This window comes from Dama dama, chromosome 17 (genome assembly GCF_033118175.1).
Source record: "Dama dama isolate Ldn47 chromosome 17, ASM3311817v1, whole genome shotgun sequence".
Classification (NCBI taxonomy): Eukaryota; Metazoa; Chordata; class Mammalia; order Artiodactyla; family Cervidae; genus Dama; species Dama dama.
Window position 1 is genome coordinate 66633643 of NC_083697.1, and position 15708 is coordinate 66649350.

A 15708-nucleotide genomic window follows, 5' to 3' on the forward strand; every position below is an offset into this window, starting at 1 on the left:
TTTTTTCCCGCACCTGTTAGTTTTTCTGTGTTCCAGCTTCTTCAGCTATAAATAGGCAAAAAGAAAACCCAAGAAACTCCAACAATATGCTGTTCTTTGGGTCCTAACGCCTCTAGTCAGCTTTCCCTCTTTTATCAGCCTTTCAGAGTCTCTTAAGAGTGTTCACATATAATGTCTAGGGTTTTGGGGTATACTGAGTGAAAAAAATAGGGAAAGTACATCTACTCAAAATTGAAATCCTGTATATCAAACAGTATTTTTTGATACCAATTGAGTGTCAAAGGAACATCATATGAGCATCAAAATGCATTTATTCTCTAAAAATATTCAAATTCAGTGCCTGCTTCCAGGTTTTCTGACTTTTGGCAACCTTCTAGATTTTATCTACTGATATTTTGGTAAAGTTTTATGTAGTAGCTTTAGTCTAAGCCATCTTTAAATTTTGGAGTCTCCTTTTTCTCAAAGAAGAGTTTTCATTCTAGCTTCCTCCCTTGATACTCTTGTAGCCCCAACTGGGACAAGACAGGAAGTAGTTTCTGGTGAAAACATAATAGTATAGGAGAATCAGACCATAAGCTTCTTCCCAAGGGCAGTGGCTAGTAATTTGTATTTCTTGAGTATGTTGTTAACCTTTGAGCCAAATGCTTGGAGCTCAGTAGACTATTAAGGAAATAGGTTCTAATTTTCTAAGAAGGACTTTAAGGGTAGGCAATCTTATGGGAATCACATATCTTGTGGTAGAGATAGGAAGATCTGAAATAGTTCTCATCTACCAGATTCTTATCACTGCAATTCTATTTGAAAATTTGTGTTGGAAATAATAGAGGAGGGTGTGAGGTATTCTTCATATCTACTCTCTGCCCTTCAGTGCTGGGCTTTCTATCATAGTGGGATCACCTCTACTGAAATGCATTTCCAAAGCTCATTTACCAACTGCTTGTATTCATGTTCGGAAAATGGAAAGTTTTGGTGGGAATTGAAATGTGGGAAGCTAGGATAACCTATCCCCTTTGTCTTTGCTTTGGGAGGCATCTTTGGAAGTGACCATGACTCCTTAGAGACTATAGTTCTTATTGAACAGCTTACTCCTCTCTATTAGAAATTTTCCATCTGACAGTACTGGCTCCAAAGATTCTAGTAAGCCCACTACCTGTTTTTCTCCTTCATCTCCAGGAGGGGTGGCGATGCTTTACTTCAATTACCTGATTTAAATCTTCTCTATCATGTTATGAATATCCCTGTTATCCCTAAGGTCACATTAGTGGTAGTGATAGAGATGGGATTTGAACAGTAACAACCTAACCATAAGCTCTGTCCTTTTAACCAGTGTGTTGCAGCTACACTTAGCCAACTTAGTGGGTGGGACTGCCAACCTTCCCAAAATGAAATGCAGAATTTAAGAGTAGCTCTTTCACTAAAACCTGATAGGTTATTCAAGGCAAATCATGCATTTGGGTTTTCTTTAATAGTCCACTGTGAATGGTATTTTATGTAATAGAGGAGTGAGAAATCTAAAACTACATCCAAAAATGAACATCAGTTTTAAATTTTGAGTTAATAATGCTTATCTTCCAATATTACCCTTGAAGAAATGATACTACAAGTGCTGCTCAATTTTTATTTCAACTAACCACAGAGGAGATTGAGCTCTGATTATGAGAGATAATTTTGTCCTCCTGGTGCCTATTCTTTAGCGAAATTTTGGGATATCATATATTTTTTTCTGTGGACATGGTGAGGCAAAAATTGTGTGGCTAATGATAAGAAAGATTATTTTCAAATAGGCAATCAGGAAGAAAGCTCTTGTCATTCAGGCTGAACTTTTAGCTTCCTGTTGACATTTTTGTCCCATAATTTGCAAGCAGCAACTTCCCAATTGTATTTAGGGAGGCTTTCAATCCAGTTGTCAGCTAAAATAAAATTTTAGTGCATCCTCAGATGAAATCTTTTTCTCTTGCAGGCTAAGGGTTTATTAATCAATACCAAAGCTATCTGAATTTGACTCTACCTCCATTTTGAATTATAAGTCTCTAACTTGTCAACATTAAGTTTGAACATATCATTCTCCAGTTTGGAGTTTTAAAGGAAAACTGAAGACGATGTAACAACTGAATATTTTAAAAGAAGAGTCAATAGAGATCAAGAAATTCTAATATATATTTCCTTTTTTAATAAATACATAGAGCTCTTCACCTTTTCCCTCAATTATTGTGATTAACATGAGAGTAAGATCTTTCAGAGAATTATTATGCCAATTTTCACAGCCTGATGTAAGGATTCATTTCACAGAAATAATCATAACTAGCATTAATAGATGAATGTCAGTGCCATAACACAAGATCATAAGGCATATTTACACCATCTTAACATACAGAACACCATACACATACACAAAAAATATCACAGATCCAGAACAAATAAAATTCAATCTCTTAGCTTACATTTATAGGCTTTGTCTGAACCATATTTTTTTTGCTATTTTTTCATAATTATTTCTTTCCAAGCAACAAACAGATCTTCCTATGTCTTGTGATTTATTTGTAATATTGTGCTCATGCAAAAATAATACTTGTTTTATTGCATTAACATTTAAACAGTTTTGGATTTGGGTCCCAAAAACATTTTACGTGATGTTGCTTCATCCGTATTGTCACTTTATTTGGAGTGATATGATGATTTGTTTTTGGTGAGTTACAAAATGACAAACATAGCCAGTTGACCACAGTTCAAAAATCAAGATTCTAAGCTTCTTGATCATGCATATTTTACTTTCATTCTCGCAAAATTTTTTGAATCAGGAACACCATTTGATTGAATATTTATTAGTTTTCTTTTTTGAAATATTTCTAAAAACAACAACAACAGAAAGAATGAAAGAAAATACTGTCCCACATCCACTGTTCACAAAAAGGAAGAGCAGCAAGAATCGCACTGGCCGCCGTCAGCACACAGTCAGGCGGAAACACCGGTAAACACTGAAGGTCACTGAAACCCCGCGGCGAGGCGACCGTCACTATAACCCGTATTTCTGCAACAGTTCCGACTGCCACTGGCGCTTGCGCTCTGGGAAGTAATCTGGAATGTGGATTTTTTTAAAATCCTGGATACACTTTTTCATTTCTTCTTCCACACTCAGCTTCTCGCAGACTTTCTTTTTGGAAAGATTGGTTTCCCGGGACTTGCTGATGAGCGTCTGAAAGAGTTCGCTGTTTCTGCGTTTGTCTGGTGGGGGCATCCACTGCACAGGCGCTTTTTTGGAAGGACGATCCAAAGTCAAGGTGTTGGGCTGGTGAGCGCTCGCCTGCTGGGCACCGGGGGCGTTGTCCTGGGGCGTGCTCGCCTCCGAGTGGCTGTCGCAGCTGGAAGTGGAGAGCTCGTTGCAGGAAGTCCCGCTCTCGCTTCCTTTATCCGTGACTTTGTCCTGCTTCCTGTCTTCGTGTTCTTGTTTAGGGGACACTATTTTCTGAGGGGGTCCTAGAAAGGAAAAAACAAGTAGGAAAACTGAGTAAGAAGTGGGAAGGTCAGATTAAATAAGCTTTATATATATACTTTTTATTTTCAACCACAAACATTAAAGAAAAATGTGGTCTGCTTCCCTAATTTGTATTTGAGGAATTAAATCCAACACCTAGTATAGTTAATGTACACTGAGGCATGCAATTTGCTGATTAATTATTAATAACAATTAAATTTGAGAGGTTTGCTTGATGAGCATTTATCCCATAACAGATCATCTATAACTTCATGCTAAAAAAAAAAAAAAATGATTTTTTGTTATTTTTAGTTACTAGTTCCTACAATCTGAAAAAGATATCACATATAAATATTTTGCTAATCCCATAACTGTTTTATTGAACAGTTAGTTCATTTCTGTTTTAGCTAAGGGCATTAGTTGTCCTTTGCGTGTATAAATAATTCACCATCATAATGCAGAAAGTACCATGGCTCTATTTTACAAAACAGTATTCTCCAGGCCCGGAAGTGCAATAGCATCATTTATGCTTCCAAGAGGGAAACTGGTTTAAATCTTATCCTCCATCTCTTAATCTTGTTTCCTGTCTACTTTCTTGGGGAGAATCATGAAAGTACTATAAGATATATAGGTACCTAATATTATGCTGAAAAATATAGTTGAAATATAGTATTCTCTTAAAGCACAAGGCTCACCATTTGAGGTAAATTACCTAGGAGGACAACTTTCAGAAAATGATAGTTTGCCAAGATAATTATTTCAAATACACAAACAGTTTAGTTCCAACAGGGGGCATGTTTTATTCTCCTTGACTCTGCTGTGGGATTAGGATCTCCATCTAACATTTATTGAACATCACCACATACCCAGAACTATAATAAAACTTTGGTTTAACTGGAGCCCAATCATTCAGAAATATAAGTTACCCAAATGTTTTTGTCTTGTATTCAACATTTATGCACAAGTTATCTGAACCATAATTGAAAGGCATCAGTATTTTAAACAGTTGCATACCGGATTCTACTCTGCAGCCAGAGTTGAGAATAACTGGTCGGATTCATTGGGTCTCAACCTTAGCCACATATGGAATTACCTGGAAAGCATGGATTATTGATGCCTTGATCTTAACCCCAGATGTCCCGCTCGATGCTACCTGCTCATTGGGTCATTTAATAGATTCAGGTGATTTTGACATGCAGTTAAGGTTCTGAGGGTTTCTTCAGTCTAATATATATGAATTAATAACCTACATGAATAGTCTATAGTACTTAGAAGGGTGAGGAAACAAACCAATAAAAGCACTTTTCATAAAAATACCCACTACGTGCTGCTGCTGCTAAGTCGCTTCAGTCGTGTCCGACTCTGTGCGACCCCACAGACCAGCCCACCAGCTATCACCAATTTCCCTATTTAAAATTAGAAGAAAACACATTGAGACATTTAGTTGAGAGGGAGCAAAGATTTTTAAAAGCTTTAGAACCTTTTGGAAGGCTGCCCTGGTGGCTCAGTGGTAAAGAACCCACCTACAAAGACAGGACACTCGGGTTCGATCCCTGGATCGGGATGATCCCCCAGAAAAGGGAATGGCAACCCACTCCAATATTCTTGCTGGGAGAGTTCCATGGACAGAAGAGCCTGGCAGGTTACAGTCCATGGGGTCACAAAGAGTCAGACATGACTGAGTAATAAACACACACACCCCACACACACCCACATATACACACACAAAAAGGTCTAGGACAGTAATTCTCAACAATGAGAGTACATCATTGCAATTTTTTTAATGTACAGATGTACAGGTCCATCTCTGGAGATTTTGTGTGCTGACTGAATGGTTTGTATGTATGTATGTATGTATGTATGTATTTTTCATTTATTTTTATTAGCTGAAGGCTAATTACTTTACCATATTGTAGTGGTTTTTGCCATACATTGAATGAATCAGCCACGGATTTACACATGTTCCCCATCCTGAACCCCCCTCCCACCTCCCTAAGGCGAGGGTGGGATGATCTGAGAGAACAGCATCGAAACATGTATATTATCAAGTGTGAAACAGATCGCCAGTCCAGGCTGGATGCATGAGACAAGTGCTCAGGACTGGTGCACTGGGAAGACCCAGAGGGATCGGGATGTATGTATGTATTTAAATGGCAGTCAGAGTGGTAAAGAAAGTACAGTATCTGTTTATCTAATTCTCTTAATGGTGGAATGTAATCCCAAGCTAGCATAATGCCCAGTAGCCTGGTAAAATGTAGAATATAAACAAAGGGTTTTAACATGTTTACCAAACTTGTGTGTTATTTTAACCAGAAACCTCCACAGAGGAATCTAAGATTTTCATTCCCAATGATGACTAAACGGTTAAACTGCAAAGAGCTGGGAAAGCCAATTTATGTTTAAGAATTAATGAGTAGTGAGAAGTCATTTCCTGTTAATAGGCAGGGGATAGAGCATTAAATAGAGATAGCTCGGCAGAAAGGTAGTAACATCAGAGAGGAAGACAGTACAGAGATACCACGTACCACTAAAGCAAATGGTTCATTCTGTTTTGATTCACTGGGGAACAATGTTCAATGAGATAGGCCAGGAGGAACACAGAGGTCATGAAGTCCATGTGTTCAGACACCAAGTCATGTCCCGCTCTTTGCAACCCAATGGACTGCAGCACTTCAGGCCTCCCTGTCCCTTGCCATCTCCCAGAGTTTGCCCAGGTTCATGTCCATTGAATCGGTGATGCCATATGAAGTCCATTGTTAACTAAATAAATTAGATACAGTTATTGTTCTTAATGGTATTAATAGTTATCCATGGAAGAATACTCCCCAAAATATACACACACAAATGCAGGCTTCACAGTACAGTAGAATGCAATATATGTACGCTGGAAATGGATTGCTCTTGTCTGAAGTGTAAGATGGAAGCTCAAGGAAGATTTCTTTGAAGAAGGCATTGATTAGTTTAGCCAACAGAATTTACTGAGCACCATGATGTGCCAGCTTGGGATCTAGAGGAGGCATGCGATGGGTGCTCTAGTGAAGCCCACAGGCTATTTTATGGTATTCCATAACATTAAGTGTTTAAAATTCATGAGGCACTTTAGAATATCTTCCACTGTAGACTTTGAACTCCATGAAAAAAAAATGGAGATGGAAACCTGAATTTTCTATGGTCTCAAAAGCACCTTTTTCTCAAAAAAGAACTTAGAATAGGTACAGATATTAACAAGAATTAATAAATATACACTTTTATTTCTCATCCCTCCTAATTCATAAGCTACCTTTGGCAAGGTAGACTCCTAATCAAGACACAAATTAGGATCAGATGTTCACTTAACAGAAAATGCATAACTTTATTTTGTCCACACTTTTTAGTTTGTTTTTGAAGTGTAACTATCTACAGCACTATGTTAGTTCCTGTTATACAACATAGTGATTCAATATTCCATTACATTTCAAAATGGTCATCACAGTAAGTCTATATATCATGTGTCACCATATAAAGATATTACAGAATTACTGACTATATTCCCCACACTGTGCATTACATACCTTTGACATACATTTTGCAACTGGGAATGTGTACTTCTTAATCTCACTCATCTGTATCTTTCCCTTCCCCATCCCTGGCTCCTCTGGAAAACACCAGTTTGTGCCCCTTATCTATGACTATGTTTCTGTTTTGTTGTTCATTCATTTCTTTTTTTTAAGATTCCAAATGTAAATTAAATCATATACTATTTGTACTTCTCTCTCAGATTATTTCTGTTAGCAGAATACCCTTTCAGTTCAATTCAGTCGCTCAGTCGTGTTGACTCTTTGTGACCCCATGGACCGCAGCACGCCAGGCCTCCCTGTCCATCACCAACTCCTGGAGTTTACTCAAACCCACGTCCATCGAGTCGGTGATGCCATCCAGCCATCTCATCCTCTGTCGTCCCCTTCTCCTCCTGCCCCCAATCCCTTCCAGCATCAGGGTCTTCTACAATGAGTCAACTCTTCGCATGAGCTGGCCAAAGTACTGGAGTTTCAGCTTCAGCATCAGTCCTTCCAATGAACACCCAGGAATGATCTCCTTTAGGATGGACTGGTTGGATCTCCTTGCAGTCCAAGGGACTCTCAAGAGTCTTCTCCAACACCACAGTTCAAAAGCATCAATTCTTCGGCGCTCAGCTTTCTGTATACTCCAACTCTCACATCCATACATGACCAATGGAAAAACCAGAGCCTTGACTAGATGGACCTTTGTTGGCAAACTAATGTCTCTGATTTTTAATATGCTATCTAGGTTGGTCATAACTTTTCTTCCAAAGAGTAAGCGGCTTTTAATTTCATGGCTGCAATCACCATCTGCAGTGATTTTGGAGTCCCCCAAGACAAAGTCAGCCACTGTTTCCACTGTTTGCCCATCTATTTACCATGAAGTGATGGGACCAGATGCCATGATCTTAGTTTTCTGAATGTCAAGCTTTAAGCCAACTTTTTCACTCTCCTCTTTCACTTTCATCAAGAGGCTCTTTAGTTCCTCTTCACTTTCTGCCATAAGGGTGGTGCCATCTTCATATCTGAGGTTATTGATATTTCTCCCGGCAATCTTGATTCCAGCTTGTGCTTCCTCCAGCCCAGCATTTCTCATGATGTACTCTGCATATAAGTTAAATAAGCAGGGTGACAATATACAGCCTTGACATACTCCTTTTCCTATTTGGAACTAGTCTGTTGTTCCATGTCCAGTTCTAATTGTTGCTTCCTGACCTGCATACAGGTTTCTCAAGAGGCAGGTCAGGTGGTCTGGTATTCCCATCTCTTGAAGAATTTTCCACAGTTTATTGTGATCCACACAGTCAAAGGCTTTGACATAGTCAATAAAGCAGAAAGATGTTTTTCTGCAACTCTCTTGCTTTTTTGATGATCCAGCGGATGTTGGCAATTTGATCTCTGGTTCCTCTGCCTTTTCTAAAACCAGCTTGAACATCTGGAAGTTCACTGTTCACATACTGCTGAAGCCTGGCTTGGAGAATTTTAAGCATTACTTTGTTAGCGTGTGAGATGAGTGCAATTGTGCAGTAGTTTGAGCATCCTTTGGCCTTGCCTTTCTTTGGGATTGGAATGAAAACTGACCTTTTCCAGTCCCATGGCCACTGCTGAGTTTCCCAAATTTGCTGGCATAGTGAGCGCAGCACTTTCACAGCACCATCTTTCAGGATTTGAAATAGTTCAACTGGAATTCCATCACCTCCACTAGCTTTGTTCGTAGTGATGCTTCCTAAGGCCCACTTGACTTCACATTCCAGGATGTCTGGCTCTAGGTGAGTGATCACACCATCGTGATTATCTGGGTCATGAAGATCTTTTTGTACAGTTCTTCTGTGTATTCTTGCCACCTCTTCTTAACATCTTCTGCTTCTCTTAGGTCCATTACATTTTGTCCATTATCGAACCCATCTTTGCATGAAATGTTCCCTTGGTGTCTCTAATTTTCTTGAAGAGATCTCTAGTCTTTTCCATTCTGTTTTTTTTTCTTGAAGAGATCTCTAGTCTTTCCCATTCTGTTGTTTTCCTCTATTTCTTTGCATTGATCCTGAGGAAGGCTTTCTTATCTCTCCTTGCTATCTTTGGAACTCTGCATTCAAATGGGAATATCTTTCCTTTAATCCTTTGCTTTTTGCTTCTCTTCTTTTCACAGCTACTTGTAAGGCTTCCTCAGACAGCCATTTTGCCTTTTTGCATCTGTTTTCCATGGGGATCGTCTTGATCCCTGTCTCCTGTACAATGTCACGAACCTCTGTCCATATTTCATCAGGCACTCTGTCTATCAGATCTAGTCCCTTAAATCTATTTCTCACTTCCACTGTATAGTCATAAGGGATTTGATTTAGGTCATACCTGAGTGGTCTAGTGGTTTTCCCCACTTTCTTCAGTTTCAGTCTGAATTTGGCAATAAGGAGTTCTGATTCAAGCCACAGTCAGCTCCCGGTCTAGTTTTTACTGACTGTTTAGAGCTTCTCCATCTTTGGCTGCAAAGAATATAATCACTCTGACTTCAGTGTCGACTATCTGGTGATGTCCATGTGCAGAGTCTTCTCTTGTGTTGTTGGAAGAGTGTGTTTGCTATGACCTGTGTGTTTTCTTGGCAGAACTCTATTAGCCTTTGCCCTGCTTCATTCTGTATGTCTATCCATATTATCACAAATGGCACAATTTTATTATTTTTATGGCTTAGTAATTATCCATTATGTGTGTTTACCTGTCTATATACATATATGTATATAGATAGATAAACCATACACACCAAATCTTCTTTAGCCATTTGTCTACTGATTGGCATTTAGGTTCCTTCTATATCCTGGCTCTTGCAAATAATGATTCAGTGAATATAGGGGTGCATTTATCTTTTTCTAATTAGTACTTTCATTTTGGGGGGATAAATATCTAGGAGTGAAATTACTGCATCATATGGTAGCTTTGTTTTTAATTTTTTGAATAACACACTTTTGAGTGTATAGAATACTATCATAGTTCTTTGCATAAATCATTAAGGGTAATAGTGTCCTTTTGATTTATGTTAGAATATTTGATGATGCATAACATATTATATAATTTCTATTTAATTAAGCACACTTTAAGTCATTACCAATAAGTTAGTTGATTTAAATTGAGACTAAGATATAATAACAAAATGATTTTTGCATTTTTATGACATGAAATTTAATAAAAATCAATGAATTAAAAGGGAATAATGATTTATTCTAGTTGCTTAGTTTTCTGTGAATGCCTGGCAATTGTATGCTTCCAGGGATAATTTAAAACTTTACATCATTCCATTCAATGATCCAAAGCCACTTGAAATGCCTTAATAAGCACATGAATAATAATTTAATAATAAGTCCTGCATATAGAGGAACCGCATGATTGTCAGAAACCTCTCTTTGTCTCTTCTGCTAATAATAGAATCAAGTATATACCTGTGATCTTCTTAAAAGCATTCTGCCCTCTGAATTACAGCACCAATCAGACTTAGTATAAGAAAAGAAGAATAAAAAAAAGAAAATTAAATATGATTTGATGACTTAATGAGCTGGACTTTCTTCCTTCACTTAATTACTAGAATAGGTGACAAATCAGTGAACAATAAAATTAACTTTAAAAAGGAATTAGCTATTTAAAAGTCCAATATATATGTGCAGTTAGAAACTTTTCAAAAAGTATTTGGAAAAGTAAATCTTCCACTTTTCATTTGGCTATTTGCCGTTAAATACAGTAGGATTTTCATCCAGGAGTTGACTGTCTTTCAAGGAGAGTTGAGCTCTACCTAAGAGACCTGCAAGCCAGCTACCTAGTTCATACCACTCCACAATTAATTTTTTAAAAAAGCAGCGAAGACACATATGCACACACACACATAATACACATTATACTCCTGTATTAGAGTCACACCTTTCTTCACTGGGGAGGATCTGAGGCCAAGCTTGTCTCAGCCTCGCTAGGCAAGTACTTGGTGCTGTTCACATCATCTAATACTTGTTAGCCCCTGTTCATTTATGTGATAAAGTTCTGTGATTCTAATTTATATAATGAATAGTAAGAACCTTTCCATGTAGTAAAACTCTATTGAATGTTAATCATAAAACATTAAAGAGTTACCATTAATAGAAATTACCTTTTAGAATGGGGAAACAAATTCAACTTCTATTTAAGTACTTCACAGAATTACAGGATTCTAGGGTAACTTTCTCTAAATTCATTGATAGGAAGTGTAGTTCTAGAAGATATCAACTTACATTTGTTTCATTAAATCTATTCTTGTCACTGAAATGCTGGCGATGAGAACGACACTTAAGGCAACATAGTGCTGACTGGCTGGGCTCACGTTCTAGTTCAAGGACTTAACTAGGTGTGCTTTCTTGGTCAAGTTATTTACTTTCTTTGGGCCTCTGCTCCTGTTTAAACTTTGAGTTGCAGCAAGGATTAAATGAGCTAGCACACAGAGAGTACTTAGGATGTGCTTGGCATATGTAAATGCTTGCAATGTTTATTATTAATATACAGAATAAATATTCATTGTTATTTGGCTACAGTATGGCATATTTGCTTATCTGAATATTGAGAGTACTGATTGAGGAATCCAAATAATTCCATTCTAATTTTAGCTTCACAGGTAGTAACTATGAACATATGAATCGCAGGCAAGTCACTTATTTCTCTAAGCCTCAGTTTTTATCTATTAAAAATGAAATAAGAACAGTAATTCCTAGTCATATGGTTACAATAAGAAAGGAGATAACAGATGTTGGAGCAATTTTGCTGTAAAGTTCTCTATAATAAATTTGAGAGACTATTAAGTATTAAATTGTTTTGTCCAAAAAGGAACTTATATGAGAAAATAAAACACAAAAGCTCTCTTTGAGTTATTAAAATGTATGAATTAAAAGTAATAGTAAAAACATTACATTAAACAAAATACACTGAATGTATCACAGTGGGCCAAAACTTGTAAAATTGGACAAAATGGCATTTTCAATTAATTCCATTGGCTTTTATTACATTGATATAAAAAGGAAAAAATAGTAGCTTTTCTAAGTTATTTGGGTGAATAGAGTTGTACAGAAATCAAACATTAATATTTTCTTCTTTAAAAAAGGCACATGACTAATAGTGTTGGGTGTAGGTGCATTCAATAGGACTTCCATATTTTTTTTTCAGAATACACAGGAATTTCAAAATGAAGTCTATGTGGAAAACTGTGCACTTGAAAAAAATCTTTCATTTTAATCTCTTTACCTGCCTACTGATGATAAAAAAGACTGAATATGTAAAATGTGTCTACAACGGGCATAATTCCCAGAAGGGAAATTACCTTTTAATAGTTCTAAACTCAATGGTGTGTGAATGGTTATGTGGTACTTGAACAGAATGAACCAATCCATCTTAAATATGAGCACCACAGGCCTCTAAGTATTAAGCAGTTGAGTCCAAAGAGGAAAAAATTTTCATTTCAATTTGATAAACATTTGTTGAGCACCTATTATGTACCAGGCATCACAGCGTTAGTTTCAAGGACACACACACGCAGAGTTCCTAGTCATTCAATCATTCAGGCTGAGTGTGAGAAGCACAGTGATGCAGCTGTACCTAAAAGGCTGTTTGAATGAATAAAAACTAATTTTATATAAAAATAATTTACACATTTCTTATGTTTTAATCATCTCTTCTATCATTACTTGATCACTTCTATGAAGGAAAGTGAATAAAAGAGAAAAGTAAAGAAGAGTAATTGAAAAGAGAAATATATTGTGGATCTTTTTTTTCATATGGACATGATTGACCACTAACCCAATCTTGTGTTAATCCTTGTACTTGTTAACTTTTTACTATACTTTTTTATCTACAATCTGTCTTCCAGTGCTTAAATTGTAAATGCCTTGAAGGCACAAACTGTGCCTTTCTAGACTGTTGTGAAGCCTTGATCAGAGTAATTGTTTAACCAAAATAATAAAAAAAAAATTATATTCATTTCTCTGAATTTCTAAAGTAACTAGTACTGACTATGTCATTTGTTTGGTACTTAGCATTCACTACATTTTATGTTACTACATGTGCTTGGGCTGAGTCGCTCAGTCGTGTCCGACTCTTTGCAACCCCGTGGATTGTAGCCCACCAGGCTCCTCTGTCCTTGGGATTCTCCAGGCAAGAATCCTGGAGTGGGCTGCCATGCCTGTCTCCAGGGGATCTTCCCAATCCAGGGATCGAACCCAGGTCTCCCACACTGCAGGCAGATTCTTTTCTGTCTGAGCCACCAGGGAAGCCCTTTATGTTACTAAATACTCCCCTAAATGACCGTGGAGTAGCAGTGGCAGTATTTATTATGGGCTTCCCAGGCGGCTCAGTGGTAAGGAATCTGCCTGCCAAGCAGGAGCCATGAGTTAGATCCCTGGGTTGGGGAGATCTCCTGGAGAAGGAAATGGAAACCCACTCCAGTATTCTTGCCTGGGAAATCTCATGGACAAAGGAGCCTGGTGGGCTACATACAGTCCATGGGATGGCAAAGAGCTGAACACGGCTAAGAGACTGACCAGCAGTAGGAGCAGTATTTACCATGGATAAAAATTTTGCATTTAAGTGGACCCGCACAGTTCAAACCTATATTGTTCAAGGGTCAACTGTTATTTCCATGAGAGCAGAGACTATGTCTTAAGTTTCCTTGTAACGCTCCATTCAGGAGGGTGATTCATCACTGAATCAAAGACACTAATAGAGTGAATAAGCAAAAGTAATGTAGTACTAGGAAAACATAAGAGAACATACAAATGTAGTAAGACTTATATTGGAGGAGGTTTCAAAAGTAATCTTGTCACCTTCCTCCATTTCTATAAATCTGTTTCTGTTAGTTATTTCTGTAGATGATATCCAAGTAATCTTGGGCTACTCGATGGATTCATCATTTATTTCCAATTGTTTTCCAGGTTTTGTTAATTCTACTATTAAAACTGGCTTTTGAATCTAGTGTTAGTGTGAGTTGCTCAGCTGTGTCCAGCTCTTTGTGACTGTTGCCCACTAGGGTCCTCTGTCCATGGGATTCTCCAGGCAAGAATCCTGGAGTGGGTAGCCATGCCCTTCTCCAGGGGATCTTCCCAACCCAAGGATCAAACCCAGGTTTCCTGCAATGCAGGCGAATTCTTTACCGTCTGAGCCACCAAGGAAGCCCCTTGAATCTAACCCTTCATCTATTCCCATTTTTCACCTCTTATAACAGGCTTCTCACTACTTTTTAGGGACTCCATCTTTAGCTCCACTTCAAACTATTCTCCACAGCATTGCTAAATAAATATTCCCAAAGTCTAATTCTGTGTACAAAAACCTTCTAAATATTTCCTATGTACACAGAATCAAATCTCAGTACCACATTTTGGCATTGGAAACTACTCTTAGTGTGACTCAAATGATTATCACAATCCATCTTGTAACGTCCCACATATATTGGCCAAAATACATGTATTCCTAGTAAATGTCTTGCTTTATCCATGCCTATTCGACCCCTCTGGATTGCATTCCTTCCTTGCTTCAGAGGAGAAGTACCATTTCAAAGCCTATTCCCAACAGTGCTTTCAGCATCAAACATTCCATTCTTCCATTTGGAAGTGACTTCTTGTTATCCTTGTTCTCTTAATGACCCTTTGCAGTTTGCTTGAATCTACCAATTATTGGGTTTATCTTGTCTCAAATAATAGTTATTTCCATACTAATTTTAAATTGCCTGTCTGGATTCTGCCCCTCAACACAGACACACACACACACACACAGACACACACACACACCACCTATGTTAAGCACTATGGAACAGATTCTTTTCTATCTTTGTATTTCCTGGAGCACCACTATCATGACAAGACTCATAATTATTCAGTAACAGTTAAATTGAATTAAGTGAAATTCATATAATTTAACTAAGAATGTCTAAGTTCATAGGGAATTTTTTATCCCTAAAGAAGTTTTGCTTTGTTTTAACTAATAAAAAGATAAACCCAAGTATAACTAAGCCCGTTGGTTATAACAAAAACAAACAAAAGACATGGGCAAAGATATGAACTTTTAGTGTGATCCATAAGAAGGACCTCACAGTCTTTGTAGTAAGTGAAAATTTTCCTTTGAGAAGGTACCTATGTTAATCCCTTGAGGTTATTAAAGAGAAATAAAAAGCATTGGGAACTGCATATAATAAGGAAAACCAACTGTCTTTGTTGTGCATTGAATTCTAACAATACTAATGTGATCGTATCTGATGCTTGCAGTCAGATGTCTAGGAAAGAAGATATTACGTGTTCACTTGTCCATTCAGAATGCCTATCACATGCAGAATGGTTACCAACACCTTGCAAGCTGTCTGCATTTGAAACTATATTCCCATGTCACTTATGGGAGCTAGTATTCCATGGCACATGTACCAAATTTTGTGATAAAAATTAAAAAACAAGAGCTCAGAAAGATGCCCAGGCTCCTTCTGGATCCTGAAATTAAGACTCATTCATTCCTAGGTTCCCACCACCTCCAAATCTACCACACCTTATTAATGAATGTCTGACTTTTTTTCTGTACAGGCTGAGGTAGCCACCTGCTCATTACCTCCCTTTTCGCAGGCGCATACTGTCTAAGAGGGATACTTCATCAGGTTTAAAAATTTGTGAACACAAGCCTACTCATGCCGCTCTGCATCTGTAAACTGTGGGTCATACCTACACA

At 37.7% G+C, this 15708-nt stretch overlaps 1 protein-coding gene across 1 annotated transcript in view; it reads right to left on the reverse strand.

The window, feature by feature from the left end:
* Nucleotides 1–2206: 2206 nt before the first annotated feature.
* Nucleotides 2207–15708, reverse strand: part of KCTD8 (potassium channel tetramerization domain containing 8) — a 260362-nt gene continuing 246860 nt past the window's right edge. Inside the window, exon 2 of the mRNA XM_061164669.1 lies at nt 2207–3474. Coding sequence (XP_061020652.1) covers nt 3014–3474 — 461 coding nt within the window. The 3' untranslated portion in view covers nt 2207–3013. The remainder of the gene's footprint in view (nt 3475–15708) is intronic.